At 35.4% G+C, this 17,225-nt stretch overlaps 1 protein-coding gene across 9 annotated transcripts in view; it reads left to right on the forward strand.

Annotated features, from left to right (window-relative positions):
• VPS54 (VPS54 subunit of GARP complex) overlaps nucleotides 1-17,225 on the forward strand; it is a 124,160-nt gene that overhangs the window by 91,365 nt on the left and 15,570 nt on the right. For 7 of the 9 annotated variants that reach the window (XM_079940236.1, XM_079940239.1, XM_079940240.1 and 4 more), the window contains 9 exons: nucleotides 1,647-1,987; nucleotides 7,735-7,864; nucleotides 8,468-8,649; nucleotides 9,247-9,359; nucleotides 12,085-12,148; nucleotides 14,625-14,730; nucleotides 15,634-15,721; nucleotides 16,305-16,426; nucleotides 16,538-16,618. In XM_079940236.1, the coding sequence (XP_079796362.1) occupies nucleotides 1,647-1,987; nucleotides 7,735-7,864; nucleotides 8,468-8,649; nucleotides 9,247-9,359; nucleotides 12,085-12,148; nucleotides 14,625-14,730; nucleotides 15,634-15,721; nucleotides 16,305-16,426; nucleotides 16,538-16,618 (1,227 nt within the window). Of the gene's footprint in view, nucleotides 1-1,646; nucleotides 1,988-7,734; nucleotides 7,865-8,467; nucleotides 8,650-9,246; nucleotides 9,360-12,084; nucleotides 12,149-14,624; nucleotides 14,731-14,988; nucleotides 15,722-16,304; nucleotides 16,427-16,537; nucleotides 16,619-17,225 lie in introns of those variants that run through there. The other 2 variants (XR_013830950.1, XM_079940243.1) reach the window with 2 other exon arrangements.

Below are 17,225 nucleotides of genomic sequence, written 5' to 3' on the forward strand. Positions count from 1 at the left end.
CTCTCAGTCTGTCTTCTGTGTATCTTCTTAGCTTTAAGCTCAGGTGGTTCCATTAGTTGATTGGACTAGCTTAGACCCTTATCCTATCTTTGGAGACTTAAAGTTGGAGTCTGCTTGCCTAGAACCATGTAGATCCTAAAAAAGAAATCAAGAGTTTTAAGAAAGGAGCAACAAATTACAAGAATGCAACCATGAACGTTAAAGTAGGAATGCAGCCCCTGTTTCTTAGTAGTCCATGAAGACATTGACTTACATAAATTTACTCTTAATTCATCTAGCTTTCAGTATTTGTTAAGTACCTCCTATGTGCCCAGTACTTACTATTCTAGGCAGTAGGATATAATATCTCATGGAGCTAACATTGTAGTGGAAAGAGACCTAGAATTAAAAAAATAAAAAGATAGTGGTAACTGTTATTTTAAAAAAACTGGTTAATGAGATAGGGTTGCTGGAAGGAGTCATAGGAGGCTTTTTTTGTTGTTTTTGATTCAGTTTTATTTATTTATTTATCTATTTTATTTTTTTGCCGTGCGGCATGAGGGATCTTAGTTCCCCTACCAGGGATCGAACCCTTGCCCCCTGCATCGGGAGCACGGAGTCTTAACCACTGGACCACCAGGGACGTCCCGGAGGCTTCTTGAGGAAGTGACAGTCGTGCAGGAACCTGAGTGATGAGAAGGAAACATGTATGCAAACATCAAGGTGAAGAACATTCCAGGCAGAGGAAACAACAAAGGCACTGAGATGGGAACAGTGGAATTTAGAAGAATAGGAAGAGAACCAGAATGTCTGGAGAGCAGTGAATGAGTGAGAAAAAGGTGTAAGATGAGGAGAGAGAGATGGATTTAAGGGTAGGTACGGTAAGGAATACGGATTGTTTTTTCCTTTTAAGAAAGCACAGCAGGACTTCCCTGGTGGTGCAGTGGTTAAGAATCCGCCTGCCAACGTAGGGGACATGGGTTTGATCCCTGGTCCGGGAAGATCCCACACATTGCGGTGCAACTAACCCCGTGCTCCACAACTACTGAGCCTGTGCTCTAGAGCCCGCGAGCCACAGCTACTGAAGCCCATGCGCCTAGAGCCCGTGCTCCTCAACAAGAGAAGCCACTGCAACGAGAAGCCCGTGCACCACAACAAAGAGTAGCCCCCGCTCGCCGCAACTAGAGAAAGCCCGTGCACAGCAGTGAAGACCCAATGCAGCCAAATCAATTAATTAATTAAAAAAGAAACCCAGTGAATATTTGTTGCATAGATGATTGGATACTGGTTGCTCTGTTCCAAACACCCCCCTTTAAAAAAAATAGAAAAGAAAGCACATCAATCAACGAATATGATCCTCTGACAGGCAAGTTATGTTTAGTGTAACCTATTTAAGAAGTTAGAGAAATATGCAGTATATTTTAGGGAGATTTCCATTTACAAAATTAATTTGTAAATGGAGCCCTATGTCTAAGCTTTAGGGAAACATCTCTGTTGAGCAATTCTTTTTCACAATTCACCTTTACTGTGTAATAAAAGAAATTCTGATATGCATGACCTTGACTCATTTGTAAGATGTTCAAAAGTACATACACAGAGTTCACTTTTGGAACCTTTAGGTACAAAATATTTTAAATCCTTTAAAAATGTACCCTGTTTTCTTGTAGGCAACGTTAAATATCATTCACAGTGTTGTTCTCTCAGTTCTTGACAAAAACCAAAGGACTAGAGAATTGGAGGAGATTTCGCAGCAGAAGAATGCTGCAAAAGACAATTCACTGGACACAGAGGTGGCTTATTTAATCCATGAAGGCATGTTTATAAGCGATGCATTCAGTGAGAGTGAATTAACACCTATAGCAATTGACGCTACCTCTCAAAGAAATGCATCTCCAAATAGTGAGCCCTGCAGCAGTGATTCGGTATCCGAACCAGAATGTACCACTGATTCTTCATCCAGCAAAGAGCAGACATCATCCTCTGTTACTCCAGGAGCTGTGGATATTATGTGAGTATGGTGACTGCTGTCAAGTTAACAAGATTCTGAGTCATCTTATTAATGGTTCCAATAAGATTGGTTATTCAGTTTATTGAGAAACCGTGTACACTTTGGTCTTTTGGAATTTAATTTAACAAAAATAAATTAATTCTGAAACATGTATCTTTTTGAAAATGTATGCAAGGTAAGGAGGTGAGCATTGGAAGTAATTGAGAATTGTAGAATTTTAAGGCTGGGAAGGAACCATTTAATTAAATGCCCTCAATTTGGAGAGTTTAGATGACTTATTTAGAGTCATTAGTGGCAGAACCTGTCCTGGAACTCAGGTCAGTATTTCCTTGGTTATGTTTCTTTCTTTTACTATGTCACCTTTGTATTTTGTATATAGTGAAAATCTGTTTGAGTTACAATTTTCAGTTTTTCAGACATGAATTTCCAAGTGGGTCACACTATCTTTTTTAAACTTATTTTGAAATAATTTCAAATTTACAGAAAAGTTGTCAGCATTGTACAAAAAACTCTCATATATCCTTCACCTTGCTTCCCCAGTTAATGGTTTACCACATTGCCCTCTTTCTCCCTTCCTCTCTCTTTCTCACTCTCTTTTCGTCTCTCCTTTCTTTGTCTCTCATGTTAAAATTTTTTCTCAATCGTATGACAGTAGGTTGCAGACTTGATGTTCCAAATACTTCAGTGTATATTTCCTAAATACAATAACACTCTCTTAAATAACTACAGTATACCAATTAAAATCAAGAAAACATTGCTGCATTATTACCATCTAATGCACAGACCCCATTCAAAGTTCACCAGTTGTCCCAATAATGTTCTGAATAGGAAGAACAAAAATAAAATAGCCATTAAAATCTTTCTGGTCCAAGAACATTGTTTGTATTTTGTTATTACTAAGAATAATAAGAATTCAGTACTTTTGTTCATTTTGATGTAAGTTGGCTTATAGCCCAGGAGCTTATAAAGGTTGCAGTTATAGTGTAAAGTCAGCTATAATACCTCCCCCTCCCCACCATAAATCAATCAATCAAACCCTGAACTACATATTAATAAAATTTTTTCTTCTCTGTTCTGGCTTATATTTTCACATTTATTAGTTAGGGTTCAGTCTAAAACTGCTGTTAAAAGAGATGTAAAAACATCTGTAGCTTAAACAATATAGAATTTTGTTTCTCTCCTGTAACAATTCAGAGGTAGGAGGTCCAGAGCTGAGAAGGTAGCTCTACCATCTCATTGTGTAGCTTCCCTCTGTGTCTTAGGAGGTTTTATCATCTCATTTCAATCTGTAGCAGCAGGAAGGAGAGGACAAAGGCTGGTACTCTCCTTACTTTTTTGTTTTGTTTTAACCTTTTAATTGGAATGTGATGCACATATAGGGAAATGGACCAGTTGTAAGTGTTCAGTTCAATTTATTGTAACAAAATGAACACCCTGGTGTAATCACCAAGGTTAAGAGATAGAACATTACCAGCTCTCTAGAAGCCCCCCCTGCCACTATGCTTTCACTTTTTCCCCAAAAAAAACATTAAAACTATTGGTTTTTGCAGGTTTTAAACTTTATATAAATGGAACCATAAATGGAATCATGTTCTTTAGTCTTTAATTTCTTTCATTCCACGTTATATTTGTGATATTTTTCTAAGTAGTTGCATGCAGCAGTAGTTTATTTGTGCATAAATATTCCACTTCTGACTACACCACAATGTATTTATCATTCTGTTGTTGATGAAATTTGGATTATTTTCAGTTTGATTGTTGTGAACATTCTTGTAGATGTCTTCAGTGTACATGACGTAAGTATTTCTGTTGAATATATACCTAGGAATGAATAAGTATTGTGAATAGCCAATTTAACTACTGCCAAACAATTTCCCAAAGGATTGTACTCCTTTACAATCCTATCAGCTGTGTGGAAGCATTCCTATCACTCCACATCTTCATTCACTCTTGGTATTGTCAGTCTTTTACATTTTAGACATTTTGGTGGATATGTCACAGGTATAGTAGTTTAAATTTTTATTTCCCTGATGATTGGTAAGAGGGCACTTTTCATATATTTATTGGCTGTTTGGATATCCTCTTCTGTGAAGGCCCTATTCAAATCCTTTGCCCACTTCTCTATTGGTTTGCCTTTTATTTCTTATTGATTTATGGGAGTTCTTTATGTAGTCCCAACACAGCCCTTTGTCAGTTGTCCATACTGCAGATATCTTCTCCCACTCTGTGGGTTGACTTTTCACTCTCTTATTGGGGTCTTTGGTGAATAAAAGTTCTTAATTTTAATATCTTATGATTCAATCTTTCCTTTTATGGTTTGTGCTTTTTTTGTGTGTCCTATTTAAGAAATCTTTCCCTAACCTAAGACTTTGATGATATTCTCTTATGTTTTTTTCTGGAAGCTTTGTTGCTGTCCCTTTCACATTTAGATCCACAATCCATCTGGAATTGATTTTTGTGTATAGTGTGAGGTTGTTGTCTTTTTCCTCATGTGGATATCTTTTTAACTTCACACCATTTATTGAAAAGACTGTCTTACCCGTTGCTCTATAGTGCCACTCTTGTCTTAAATTAAATATTCATATATGTATGAGTCTGTTTCTAGATTCTGTTTTGTTCACTTGTCTGCTTTGCACCGGTACCATTAAGTAAAATTGTATTAGTTATGATCGCTTTTTTTTTTTTTTTTTTGGCGGTATGCGGGCCTCTCACTGTTGCGGCCTCTCCCGTTGCGGAGCACAGGCTCCGGACGCGCAGGCTCAGCGGCCATGGCTTACGGGCCCAGCTGCTCCGTGGCATGTGGGATCCTCCCTGACCGGGGCACGAACCCGCGTCCCCTGCATCGGCAGGCGGACTCTCAACCACTGCGCCACCACGGAAACCCTATGATCGCTTTTTAATTAGTCTTAATATCTGGTCATTTCTCCTACCTTTTATTCTTCTTCCAGTATGCCCTATTTATGTTGCAAATCCATATACATTTTAGATTTGTTAGTTCCCTGTTGCTTTCACATAAATTTGTTCATGTTTTATCCTTTCTTTCTTTTTAAGAGCACAGTTCAGAATTTGCAGTCCCACATCCTAGTGGCTAGAATATTATCACATGTCTATATCTAGCTGTAAGAGAGGCTTGAGAAATAGTCTATAGCTTGTTGGCTATTTGATAGCTAAAACTATTATGGCAGAAGTGAGAAACGATATTAAATGATAGCTAGAAATCTGCTGTACTATTTGAGATTCCTTTAAATCAAATGCAGCCTCATAGTTTTTATCCCTCCCCTCCCACCTCCACTGTGGCTTACTATACAGTCTGGAGCTTCTCTGGCTTTCCACAATGGCATGCTCCCATAGCATGATACCAGAGGTTCTGTAGGTGGTTTCTTCTGTGTTTCATAGGCACATAAATGTCTGGGAACTACCCACCCCCAAGGGGCAATGGATTGATTGAGTATATTTATACACGTGACCCTAACTAGTTCTTTCTTGTATCAAGTGTTTTTGCAGTATGTAATTGTGTCATAGATGCAGTACATGCAGAAATGATGTCTGATTTTTTATCTATGTTAGTGGTAGATTTTCCATATTTTCTTACATTATCAAAATAATCTACAACTTTGTAAGTTTATTCCAATGCAGACATGGGCACAAAAGAGTAAATAATTTCCCATGCAGGAAATGGGAAAGGAAAAATAATGGAAAGGATTAGAAAGTTTTGTAGGTTTTTAAAATTTTTTATTTTAAATTAAATTGTGGTTAAAATAAAAACATAAAAAGTTTACCTTCTTAGCCATTTCTAAGTGCACAGTCCAGTAGTGGTAAATATATTCACACTGTTGTACAACCAATCTCCAGATCTTTTTCTTCTTGCAAATGTGAAATCCTATGCACATTAAGCAACAACTCCCCATTTCCTTCCCTACCAATCCCCTGGCAACCACTCTTCTACTTTCTGTCTCCATGAGTTCAACTACTCTAGGTACTTCATATAAGTGGAATCATACAGTATTTGTCCTTTTGTTTAGCATATTGTGTTTAAGGTTCATCTATGTTGTAGTATGTGTCAGAATTTCCTTCTTTTTATAGGCATAGTAATATTCCATTGTATGTATATACCACATTTTATCTATCTGTCAGTGGACTCTTGGATTGCTTCCATCTCTTGGCTGTTATGAATAGTGCTACTGTGAACATGGGTGTGCAAATATATCTCTTTGAGATCCTGCTTTCAGTTCGTGTGTGTACATAGCCAGAAGTAGAATTACTGGATCATGTTTGTGAGGTTTTGTTTTTTGCTTTTCCCTAGTAACGTGAAAGAGATCCATTAGACTTAAATTTTTAAAAATCTTTTTAAAAAGCAAAATTACAAACAAATAAATGATTTTTTTAGAAAACCAAACGTCCCAGGTTTTTGGATTGTCACCCTACTTTCTTAAAGACTTAAGTTGGTTTTTTTTTTTTGCTATTTCCTGTTTATATCTTTGTGAATTGGTGGCGTATTGGTAAGAGTTCCAAATTCTTAATCATTCCCTTACTTAGGGGCAAATTTTAGAAATCCTTCAGAAAATCGAATTTACAATTGAAATAAAATTTTAACTTTGAAATTTAAGCAAACAGTTTTATGGGAGCTGGAATTGAAATAGCACTTGGACTGTTTATATAGAAGGAAATGTTGCAGTAGAAGAAGCTTATCAGATTAGAAATAGAATTAGACTAATTCTGGGTTCTAGTCCCACCCTCTTAACCTTGTGACCTTGAGTAGATCACTTAAACTTTCAAGATTCAGTATCCTCATCTGTAAAGTAGAAATTTATCTATCTTCTTCAGAGTGTGAGAACCAAGCAAGGTACTGTATCTGAGAGTGTTTTAAAAATATTTATCCATCCATTATTTTAAAGCACTGGTAAGTAAATTTAATGATATAACTTTAAAGGATAGCAGGTAATAACTTTCTTTAATACCTTAACCCAGTGAGAGTGGTGGTTTGCCTCAAATTAATATACATCAGATCCTCTTTGAAATATCTTTGAAAGTTATTTTAATTCAACTGAAACGGAGAAAAATTATACTAAGGTACTTCACTTGGTTCATGATAACACTAAACTGACTTGTTGGCACAGAATCAGTGGTCTTTATACATGCCCTGGGGAAAAATGTATAAAAAACAGGAAGTCTTACATTTCTTCCTCAAAACTGGAATAGATGCATTACATATTATAAATACTCCTATTTAATTGTAAGTTTCTTGAGAACAGTATTCCCTCCAGTGCATAGTAGTTAAGCACAATAAATACTCAGGAAATATTAGTTTAGTTGATCTATTAATAGTCATTCATAATTATAAGTAAAAAGAGGGCCTGTTTGTTCCTTCTTTCCATTCCTTTCCTCTTGCTTCCACCATGTCATCCTAAGCACCTGTGCACAACCTGCCACAGCTACGCCCTTGTACCTAATGAGAATTTCTTTTGCTGTAGTTTTTGCAGAATTTCCAGTCAGAGTCTGAACTAAGTATTAAAAATACTACAGCAGAGAGAGAAAATTATTCTTATATAATATTAGGGTAAAATATATTTGTGTTATCTGAGCTTGTTTATGTGATACTCTACCACAAAAATAAAAGTATATGATACATCACAGAATTTTCCCTCAAATGTAAATTTTACAGCTTTTTGTTTTTTATTGGTATGTCATCTATGGTGAACAGTGTGTTCACAACTTTCCTTGACTTAATCTCTTTCTGTCATTTTCAGGGTCAATGAAGACATGAAATTAACTGACTTAGAGCTGGGAAAGCTGGCAAATAATGTCCAGGAGTTATTATATAGTGCCTCAGATATATGCCATGATCGAGCTGTCAAATTTCTCATGTCAAGAGCAAAGGTTAGTTGTTTTAATAAAATTTAGATATTTTATACATAGTAACATTATTTTGAAGATCTGAAATATATCCTTGCTTGTGTCCCTATTCCACATAATGCATATTTTGAACACTTAATAAGGTACTGGTGTGGTCTATTAAGGAGATGTTGAAATGCAAAATAATCCAAATAAAAGAAATAGAAAAAATTAAGCATGCTTTTCAAATAAATGATTAAAAGACTTATTTTGAAATATAATACCTTAATAATTAATTTGAAATTAATATGTTTTTATACACATATATGTGTATACCTAGCCAAATAATTTATTAAGAAAATTAGTTGTACTCCAATAGTATGAAAATTGTATAGTATGATCTGAATTTATCTGAGCTACTGTATTACAAAGGGATCAGAATAAAATTTAGACATCTTAAACTTTTTATGCTTGATTTCTGGGACTAAAGTATTGGGAAATTTCATTTAAAATTGTTTTAAAATAATTTTTAGGAATTAATACAACTATTATAAAAACAATTAATATTTGTTTAAGTTGGTTTTATAGCTCATCCATATTTGGTGTTATACTAACTCTCATGATTTTTGTGTTATCTTTAAAATTTAGGATGGTTTTCTTGAGAAGCTAAATTCCACAGAATTCATAACACTTTCCAGATTAATGGAAACATTCATTTTAGAAACTGAACAGATCTGTGGAAGAAAAAGCATGTCATTACTTGGAGCACTTCAGAGCCAAGCTAATAAATTTGTAAACAGGTTTCATGAAGAGAGAAAAACCAAGCTCAGGTATTATTACCATGTCCATTCTGTTCTTCATTTTTTTCCCCTTTTCTTTACAAAACACAATTATATTTAAAAGAGGAAACTTCATTAATTGGCCAGTTAAAACCCCTGACAGATTTTTTTCTTTTTAATTAAAGACAGATTGTGGAATTAAAATCACATTTCTTAGCTTTTGAAAGTGTAGTTAGAATGTTTAGTTCCATTAAAGTACTTACCAGGAAGATCCTAATAGACTGACTTTTCCTTTCCCACTCAAAGTGAAGTTAATTATGTTTTACCACTCTTCCTGACTAGGCTAAGAGACATAAAAAGAGAAACATTTTCTGAAACTATTCATACTGTTTATGAATGATTTCAGTTTATTAAGGTGTTCAGCACTTTTTAAAGTCTTACGTACTAACAGGTAATGGCCATTATTATTTAAAAACTCAGTGCCTTGTATTGCATGGGCTCTACTTGAATTTAACTAAGATACATGTAGTCTTAAATATATAACAAAAGTCTTATGTACTCACTCAGCTCTTCCTTTTCTTTTCACCCAAGGAGATGGTGTTGAAATATTATTAAAGTTTATCTTCCTTTCTTTTTACTTTTGAATAGCCTCCTCTTAGACAATGAACGCTGGAAGCAAGCTGATGTTCCCGCAGAATTTCAGGATCTTGTTGATTCTATAGCAGATGGAAAGATTGCTTTACCTGAAAAAAAATCAGGGGGTATGTGTACTCTTTCACACACTCTCTTTCAATTTTATATTGTTTGTTCATTTTTTAGGAGTGCTTAATATTTCTTTAATTGATAGTGCCTCTTGGGAAGCTTAGAACTAACACTCCCAGCTTAGTAAGTAGTTGATTGGAAAAGTATGTGGTAATTTTTAATAATAATTTCCGATATTTATTGAGTATTAACCATATCCAGACACTGGACCAAGTGCTTTACATGCATTACTCCAGTTTACCCTGACAACAACCTATAATAAAGATACTATTGTTACCTTGTTTAATAGTGAGGAGGCATGAGGCTTCCAGGGGTTAAGGAATTGGGTACAAATAAAGATCTGGGATTTGAAACCAACTTTATATAATTTCATAGTTATGTTCTTAACCACTGTACTGTATTGTTTAGAGACATGTATTCTTTTATTGGACACTAGTATGCTTCTACTATGTGTCAAATGTTGAGACATAGGTAAGAGGTATAATTTTACTTTAAAAGGTCTAAGTCTGATGAAAAATGTATTTATTATCAATCACAAGTAATGTAGTAGTGATATGATAGAGAAAACCAAAATATAAAGAACTGTAGAATAAGAAAACTATGAAGGAGACTACAAAGGAAGGGCAGAGAGGTAGGACAATCCAGAAAAACACAGAAGTTAAAAAATTAGAGTTTCAAGAAGATTTTCATTTGTATCAAATGTCAATTGGGTCTCTTATGAAAGACATGCAGTGGCTAGAGATATTTTTGTATATCAGTTAAAGTGGAGTTGTCATGGGTTAATAATATAAACTTGGGCTTCCCTGGTGGCGCAGTGGTTGAGAGTCCGCCTGCCAATGCAGAGGACATGTGTTCGTGCCCCGGTCCGGGAAGATCCCACATGCTGTGGAGCGGCTGGGCCCGTGAGCCATGGCCGCTGAGCCTGCGTGTCCAGAGCCTGTGCTCCGCAACAGGAGAGGCCACAACAGTGAGAGGCCCGCGTACTGCCAAAAATAAATAAATAAAATAATAATAATAATATAAACTTATGTACAACTCATCCTGTAATGCCAGATTTGAAATTATGAAGTTTTGAATAATTTTTAAAGTGTTTTTTGTTGTTGTTTTTAATAAATTTTTATTTATTTATTTATTTATTTATGGCTGTGTTGGGTCTTCGTTGCTGAGCACAGGCTTTCTCTAGTTGCAGCAAGTGGGGGCTACTCTTCATTGTGGTGTGCAGGCATCTCATTGTGGTAGCTTCTCTTGTTGCAGAGCACTAGCTCTAGGCACGTGGGCTTCAGTAGTTGTGGCTCGCGGGCTCTAGAGAGCAGGCTCAGTAGCTGTGGTGCACAGGCTTAGTTGCTCCGCGGCATGTGGGATCTTCCTGGACTAGTGCTCCAACCAGTGTCCCCTGCAATGGCAGGTGGATTCTTAACCAATGTACCATCAGGGTAGTCCATATACCCTGCTTTTGTCTTTTGTTTTCCTCTGAGAAAGAAGAAAGGATATGCTATTAGAAATCCATTAACATTTTACTAGTTCATGCAGAGTTAAGGATCCTTGGTTATTATTCATGCATCCATCATCTATTTATTGAGTTACTAGCTACTTAGCTACGCATTGGGGAGATGAAGTTTCATGGATAGCAGTTAATATTAATTTGGTGCTTACCTGATACTAGACAGTTTTTTCTAAGCACTTTACATTGTTATCTCATTTACAGATCCATGAGCTAGACACTGTTAGTATTCCCATTTAAAAAATATGGAAACTGAGGCACAAAGAGGTTAAGCAACATGCCTAAGGTTACCTGGCTAGGAAGTGGTAGAGCTGGGATCCAACTGCAGGCAGACTGACTTTAGGGCCCTTCCTTTTAACTACTGTGCTAAGCCATTTCTCTGCAGTATTGAGAATTGGTTAAGACACAACCCCTGTCCTCAAAAAACTCAATCTGACATACAGAGTGAATTGTGATTAGAAATTATATCACACTGAATTTCTTTCCTTGAAAGAGATGAGGAAGTAGATATTTAATGTCTTAGAACAAAAGGATTTGAAGCTTAGGGAAGCATGATGACTTACTTGCGCATGGTAATCTGTTTAATTTGGCTGATTCAGGGCAGTAATCCAGTCCACTGTTCTTTTCACCTCAATATGCTGAATTTTGTTTTTTAATGATAAGAAATACCACATGCTGAAAATAAAGTAACTTTTGGATTAAAATCTTGAAAAGTAATACATAATCTCTCCATTGAATTTAGGAATTAAATTGTACTCTAAGGGTTATAATAAAGAAAAGATAACCAGTTGAAATGCTAGTTCTGCCTTTCCCAACTAATAACATTCTTTTTCCTTTACTTCTTATCGATCATCTGCCATGTGCCAGACCTAGAGGATAGCCAGTTAATAAGCATTATCTCTTTCAGTAACAACACTGAAAGGTAGATATTGTTGTCCATGTCTAATGGATACAGATATTGAGATTCAAAAGAAGTAATTGGCCTAGTCTTGCATCCAGTAATTGGCAGTACTGGAATTCAAATCCAGATTTCTCTGATTCCAAATGCAGTATACTTTATTTACTTTGTGCTGAATTGTTTCCCAAGAAGTAGATTTATTTGCAGAAATGAGATAGTTTCAGGCCCTGAATAGGAACTTTTTCAGTTTTTTCCAGTTTAAATTTTTTATCCAATATTTTGTTTCATCTTTTACCCATGTCTCTTTATTCGCTTTACTCTCTAGCTACAGAAGAAAGGAAACCAGCTGAAGTTCTCATTGTCGAGGGACAACAGTATGCTGTTGTTGGGTGAGTGACACGTTTTTCTTCATTAGTTGAATCAAGTATTTAAAACATAGGTCTTTTAGCTACCCCTTGATGTGAATTGGAAATTTTGGATTAACAATTGTAAATCTTACAAAGAATTTTAAAGAAATTTTATGGATTCCTTTTTATTTTTCTATATTTTGTAGTATTCTGTATCCATTAGGACTACACTGGCTTAACAAAAAAAGGGGTTGGTTGATTTTTCTCATGTAACAAGAACCTAGAGGTACATAATCCAAGGGTGCTATAGTGGCTCCATGATGTTATAAGTGTCTCAAGCTCTTTCATTTTTTCCTGCAACTTTTTTAGTGTGTAGTATACAGCATAGTAGTTGAAGTTGTGAGTCAGACTGCTTAGGTTTGAGTCCCAGCAGCTCTGTTACTTTGTGGCCTTAGGCAAGTTACTCTGTGCGTCTCAGTTTCCTTATTTATAAAACAAAATGTGGACAATAGTACTGTACTTAGAATTATTGTGAAATTAAACAGGTAATTCATGTAAAGAATCTAGCACAGTTCTAGTACCTAACAAGAAGTTGATAGTTGTTGGTAGTTATTTCCATTATCATCATTTGTCATTAGGTCTTTTACCAAAAACAGTATTTCAAATTCAAGTTAACTAAGAAAAATATAAATTCCAGTGTTGTTTGTCTAGTACTATATGCCTTTTATTAAATAGGTAGTTAAGATAATATCTTCACATACTTTAATTTTAATAACACTTCATAGTTTAAATATTTTCATATATATGATCTCATTTGATCTCTACAACCATGTTGTACAATAGACATTTCAGGCATTATTGTTCCCTTTCTACAGTTAAGAGAATTGGAGCTTAGAAGTTTAAGTAGTTAATATAAAATTACCCAAATGGAGCCAGAATTAGAATAAAAATCTAGCTCCCAATATCTATACCAGAATTCTTTTTCACTTCTTTGTTTCTTGTCACTAAGTAAGTCTTTTCTGAAACAGCCATCCCTTCCAGGAAGAATGAATGATCCTCTCTTTGTAACTCTCTGTGCCTCTCTCATGGCACTTTCTGGTTAGTCTCTGAATTCCTCAAAGATGGGGATCATATCTTACCACTTTAATTTTTCTTAGCACCTAATAAGCACTCAAATAGTGTGTATAGAATTTATGCTTTTTCTCAACCTGTATATTATCCAAAACTCTGAAGTGCACCCATTGTAAGGTAAAGCTTCCATTCCTTTCTTCTCTGGAGTTCTTTTCCATTTCTGGTGGGACAGAGCTTTTTTCAACCTCCCTATAATCTTAGTCCTTCAATCTAATCATGATTTCTTTCCTTAATTACCCGTTGCAGTTGACCCTCTATATCCATGGGTTCCACATCCAACCAACCAGGGTGCAGAACCCGTGGATATAGAGGGAAGACTTTACTACGCCATTTTATATAAAGGACTTGAGCATGCATGGTTTTTGGTATCCACGTGATGTCCTGGAACCAATCCCCTGTGGATACTGAGGAAGGACTGTGTCTTATTACTCTTCCCTTGCTTGATGGAAATGGTCCCCTCTAGCTATCTGGCTTTCTTGCTCTTTAGGCAAAGAGGCTTCTGCCAAAAAACGGAACTTCCTGGCTAAAGATGGAGTATTATATCTTCAGAGAGAAAATTACAAAAGATAAGCAATGGACTCCTGCCCAGTAAAGCAGACTCTAGAACTATGCATGGAGAGTAATATATGGTCTGACAATTAAGCTGTTATAAAGGCTAGATACTCTTCTTCTTGAATCACTGCTCTGTTCAGACTTTCATAAAACATTAGTTTACATGGATCACTCATTTCTGAGGATCTCATTGAATTTAGATGTGCTGTAATGAATGGCTCTTTCTCCCTTAGTTTCAACCTTATTTAACCTCCCAGTAGTGCCTCTTTTCAGCTTATGACATGTCCTGATAATGAGCTGATAACTTTCTCATCTTTGGAGAAGCTTTTGAGATTTACCAATAAACTTCTTAGAAGGTATATTGTTCTTAGAAGCCACAGTTTATCTTTCATCTCACTAAGAAAATCTAGACTAGGTTCCCTTCATTAATTCAACATTTATGAGGACCTACTACATAATCAGAAACACTGGTTAAGCTTTTTTCAGTGTTTCTAAATTGGCCAAGGAATGGGATACCTGCCTTATGGAAGAGACTTATCTTAGTATGACTGTCACACAGAGAGTGATGTGCTCACAACACAAAATTTAAGGAGGTACCCTTTCTCAGTGTCATGCAAGTGATTACCTTGCAATTGCACAACCCTGAAATTGAGTGCCTCCTTAATTTTACACTCTAGGATTTTCTGTTGCCTTACCCTAAGTCCCTACTCTGTTGCACTTATAGGTAAAATACATAATTTAACAGTTACCAAGATCAATATTGATTTTTATATGCCAAATCAGTTTGATTTTTCTTGTTTTGAGTGTCTACTGGGTCATCTTTCTTTTTTTGTAGAACCGTATTGCTGTTGATAAGAATTATCCTTGAATATTGCCAGTGTGTGGATAATATCCCATCTGTTACTACTGACATGCTCACTCGTCTATCAGATTTATTGAAGGTGTGTATGATTTCACTCCTATGGAAAAAATAGTTGGAAGAAGTAATTCATTAGGGCGTGAGTAATCTTCCAACTCTAAGACATTTCGAGGTTAAGCTATCTTTAAGACATTAATTTTGTGACATTTGATTGTGGTTGAACACAACATGTTATTTGAAGGAGGCCACCTGCTTCCTTCTCACTCCACATTTAGTGATTCCTCATTACACCCATAGAGTTGTTAATGATATCGGAGACAGGAGATGATTTGTTCGTTAGGTGCTGAACATGACTGAGGCCACTTAGGTCAAAAAACCTGGACTGGTTTCAAATGTGCATGGAAGGAATTCACTGAACTTTACAAAATTCATCTCACTAAGGTTAGAGATTTTTCTTAAATCATTATTTCAGAACCATTGATGTAAAATGAAACTGTGGTGATACTGTTATTCAGCCATTTCATATTAACAGATATTTTAAACTGCTAGCCTAGAGAAAAGGCTTTATTTTTTTCAAATACCTAATCTATCAATTAATTCTGTCCCAAAATTAAGTTGTCATATTTTAGTCCAGAAAGATTTTGTTACCCTTTCGAAAGTAGGACTATCCAATTAGAATGACCAAAACAACTAGTTTTGTGAATGCCAATTAAAGATTAATTTCTGAACAACTGATTTTTAGAATTTTTCAACTTTTTCCCTACCAGACTGTAAATATTATCATTTGGGAACACCCTTTGCCTTTTTTTTTTTTTTTTTTTTTTTTTGTCATTACATAAACAGATCCTAATTGCTCCTAGTAGAAAAACTCATTTGGTCCTTCAATGAGAGGAAAGAGGAATGTATTTTTAGAATTAACACATTGCCAGCATATAAAGAATAGTTTTTAGTAAATTGTTGGGTTTTTTTTTTCTTCCTTTGTTAGTACTTCAATTCAAGAAGTTGCCAGTTAGTTCTTGGAGCTGGTGCACTGCAAGTTGTTGGACTAAAAACAATAACTACAAAAAATTTGGGTATGGATTTTTGCATTTAATTCACATGCTGAGGCATTACAGTGATGTCACTATACTTATGTTTCATTATACCTGATGTTTTTATGCCTCTACCTAAAGCCTCTAAAAGTAGCAATGTCACTTTCTTATGTATTGCCATAACTGAAAAGTAACTTCTGGAGAAATGTTATGAGGAATTTTCACTCCAATAAATATAAGTTACTAGAAAGTTGCACTACTGCAAAAAAAATGTTAAAATGTAATATGTATGAAGTACGTATGTATATATGGGGTGAAAGGTATCTGAATGTCAGAAGAGAATCAGTTGTCCCATTAGCTTCCTCATGCCAGTACTACGCACAACTTGAGTCCATTGGAAAAGCAGCATAATTCATTACATCATTCAGTACCAACTGATTTTCTTAAACAAAAAATATGAAATATGTTGCTTTCTGTTACTGTGTTCTTCATTTATGTAATTAAACTGGGGTCTGTATAAAATTAATTGATACCTTTTACATAATTTGATAGGTAATTAAATACCTTAAATATCAGCTAATACCTTTTTTTTTCTCCACGATATGTCTACCTCCCGGATCTTCAGCTCTTTCTTCACGCTGTTTGCAGTTAATCGTGCACTACATTCCTGTGATCAGGGCTCATTTTGAAGCTCGACTGCAGCCTAAGCAGTATAGTATGCTTAGGCATTTTGATCATATCACTAAGGTACCTTTCCATGTATTTTCTACTGGAGTTTCATAAATTTAACTCCATAATTGTTAAGTATTTTAGATGTGTCCCAGGGACTTTAAAATATAACGTTATTTCTCATTACAGGACTACCATGACCACATAGCTGAAATATCAGCTAAGCTTGTAGCGATAATGGATAGCTTATTTGACAAGCTGTTATCTAAGGTAATAATTTACGGAAATTATTAGGCTTTGCTTGAAAGCGTTGTGACTTTTCACAGTTGTCTAACAAATCAAAATTGTTCCGGGTTTAGGGAAAAACTCAAATGTTCAGATCACCCAAATAGGTGATATTCATTTCCTAAGGAACTTGGGGGTAGGGGTGGGGGAAGATGATTTCAAGGATGATAGAAACCCTATATAGAAGTAATTTTATATTAGCTGCATTGAAAATTATGTATCTTCAAAGCGTATTTTAGTCTGAAAGCCTTCCAGAGACAGAATTGAGAAAATAAACATTAAATTATTTGTAGTAAAGTGTTATTTTATTTTCCAGGCCAAGAAGGCAGAGCCTGAGGTGCTCTCTTATTTCCGTCATAGATATTCAATTTCAGTACTTGTTTCTTATTTGCTTCCCATTCCACATAGGTCATTAAAAGGAGAACTGTTTTCCAAAAAATTCTTAATTGCACTGGGAGGGTATCTTCAGAAAAATGTCACTTAATCAGCCCTAGTCACTTTTGCCCTATCCCTCACTCTTTCCTTTCCCTAAATTATTCAGTACATGTCTTAGAGAGAAAGCAGAAATCTCATACCTTGAAAGTTTGAAGGT

Source organism: Stenella coeruleoalba (genome assembly GCF_951394435.1).
Source record: "Stenella coeruleoalba genome assembly, chromosome: 13".
NCBI classification, from domain to species: Eukaryota; Metazoa; Chordata; class Mammalia; order Artiodactyla; family Delphinidae; genus Stenella; species Stenella coeruleoalba.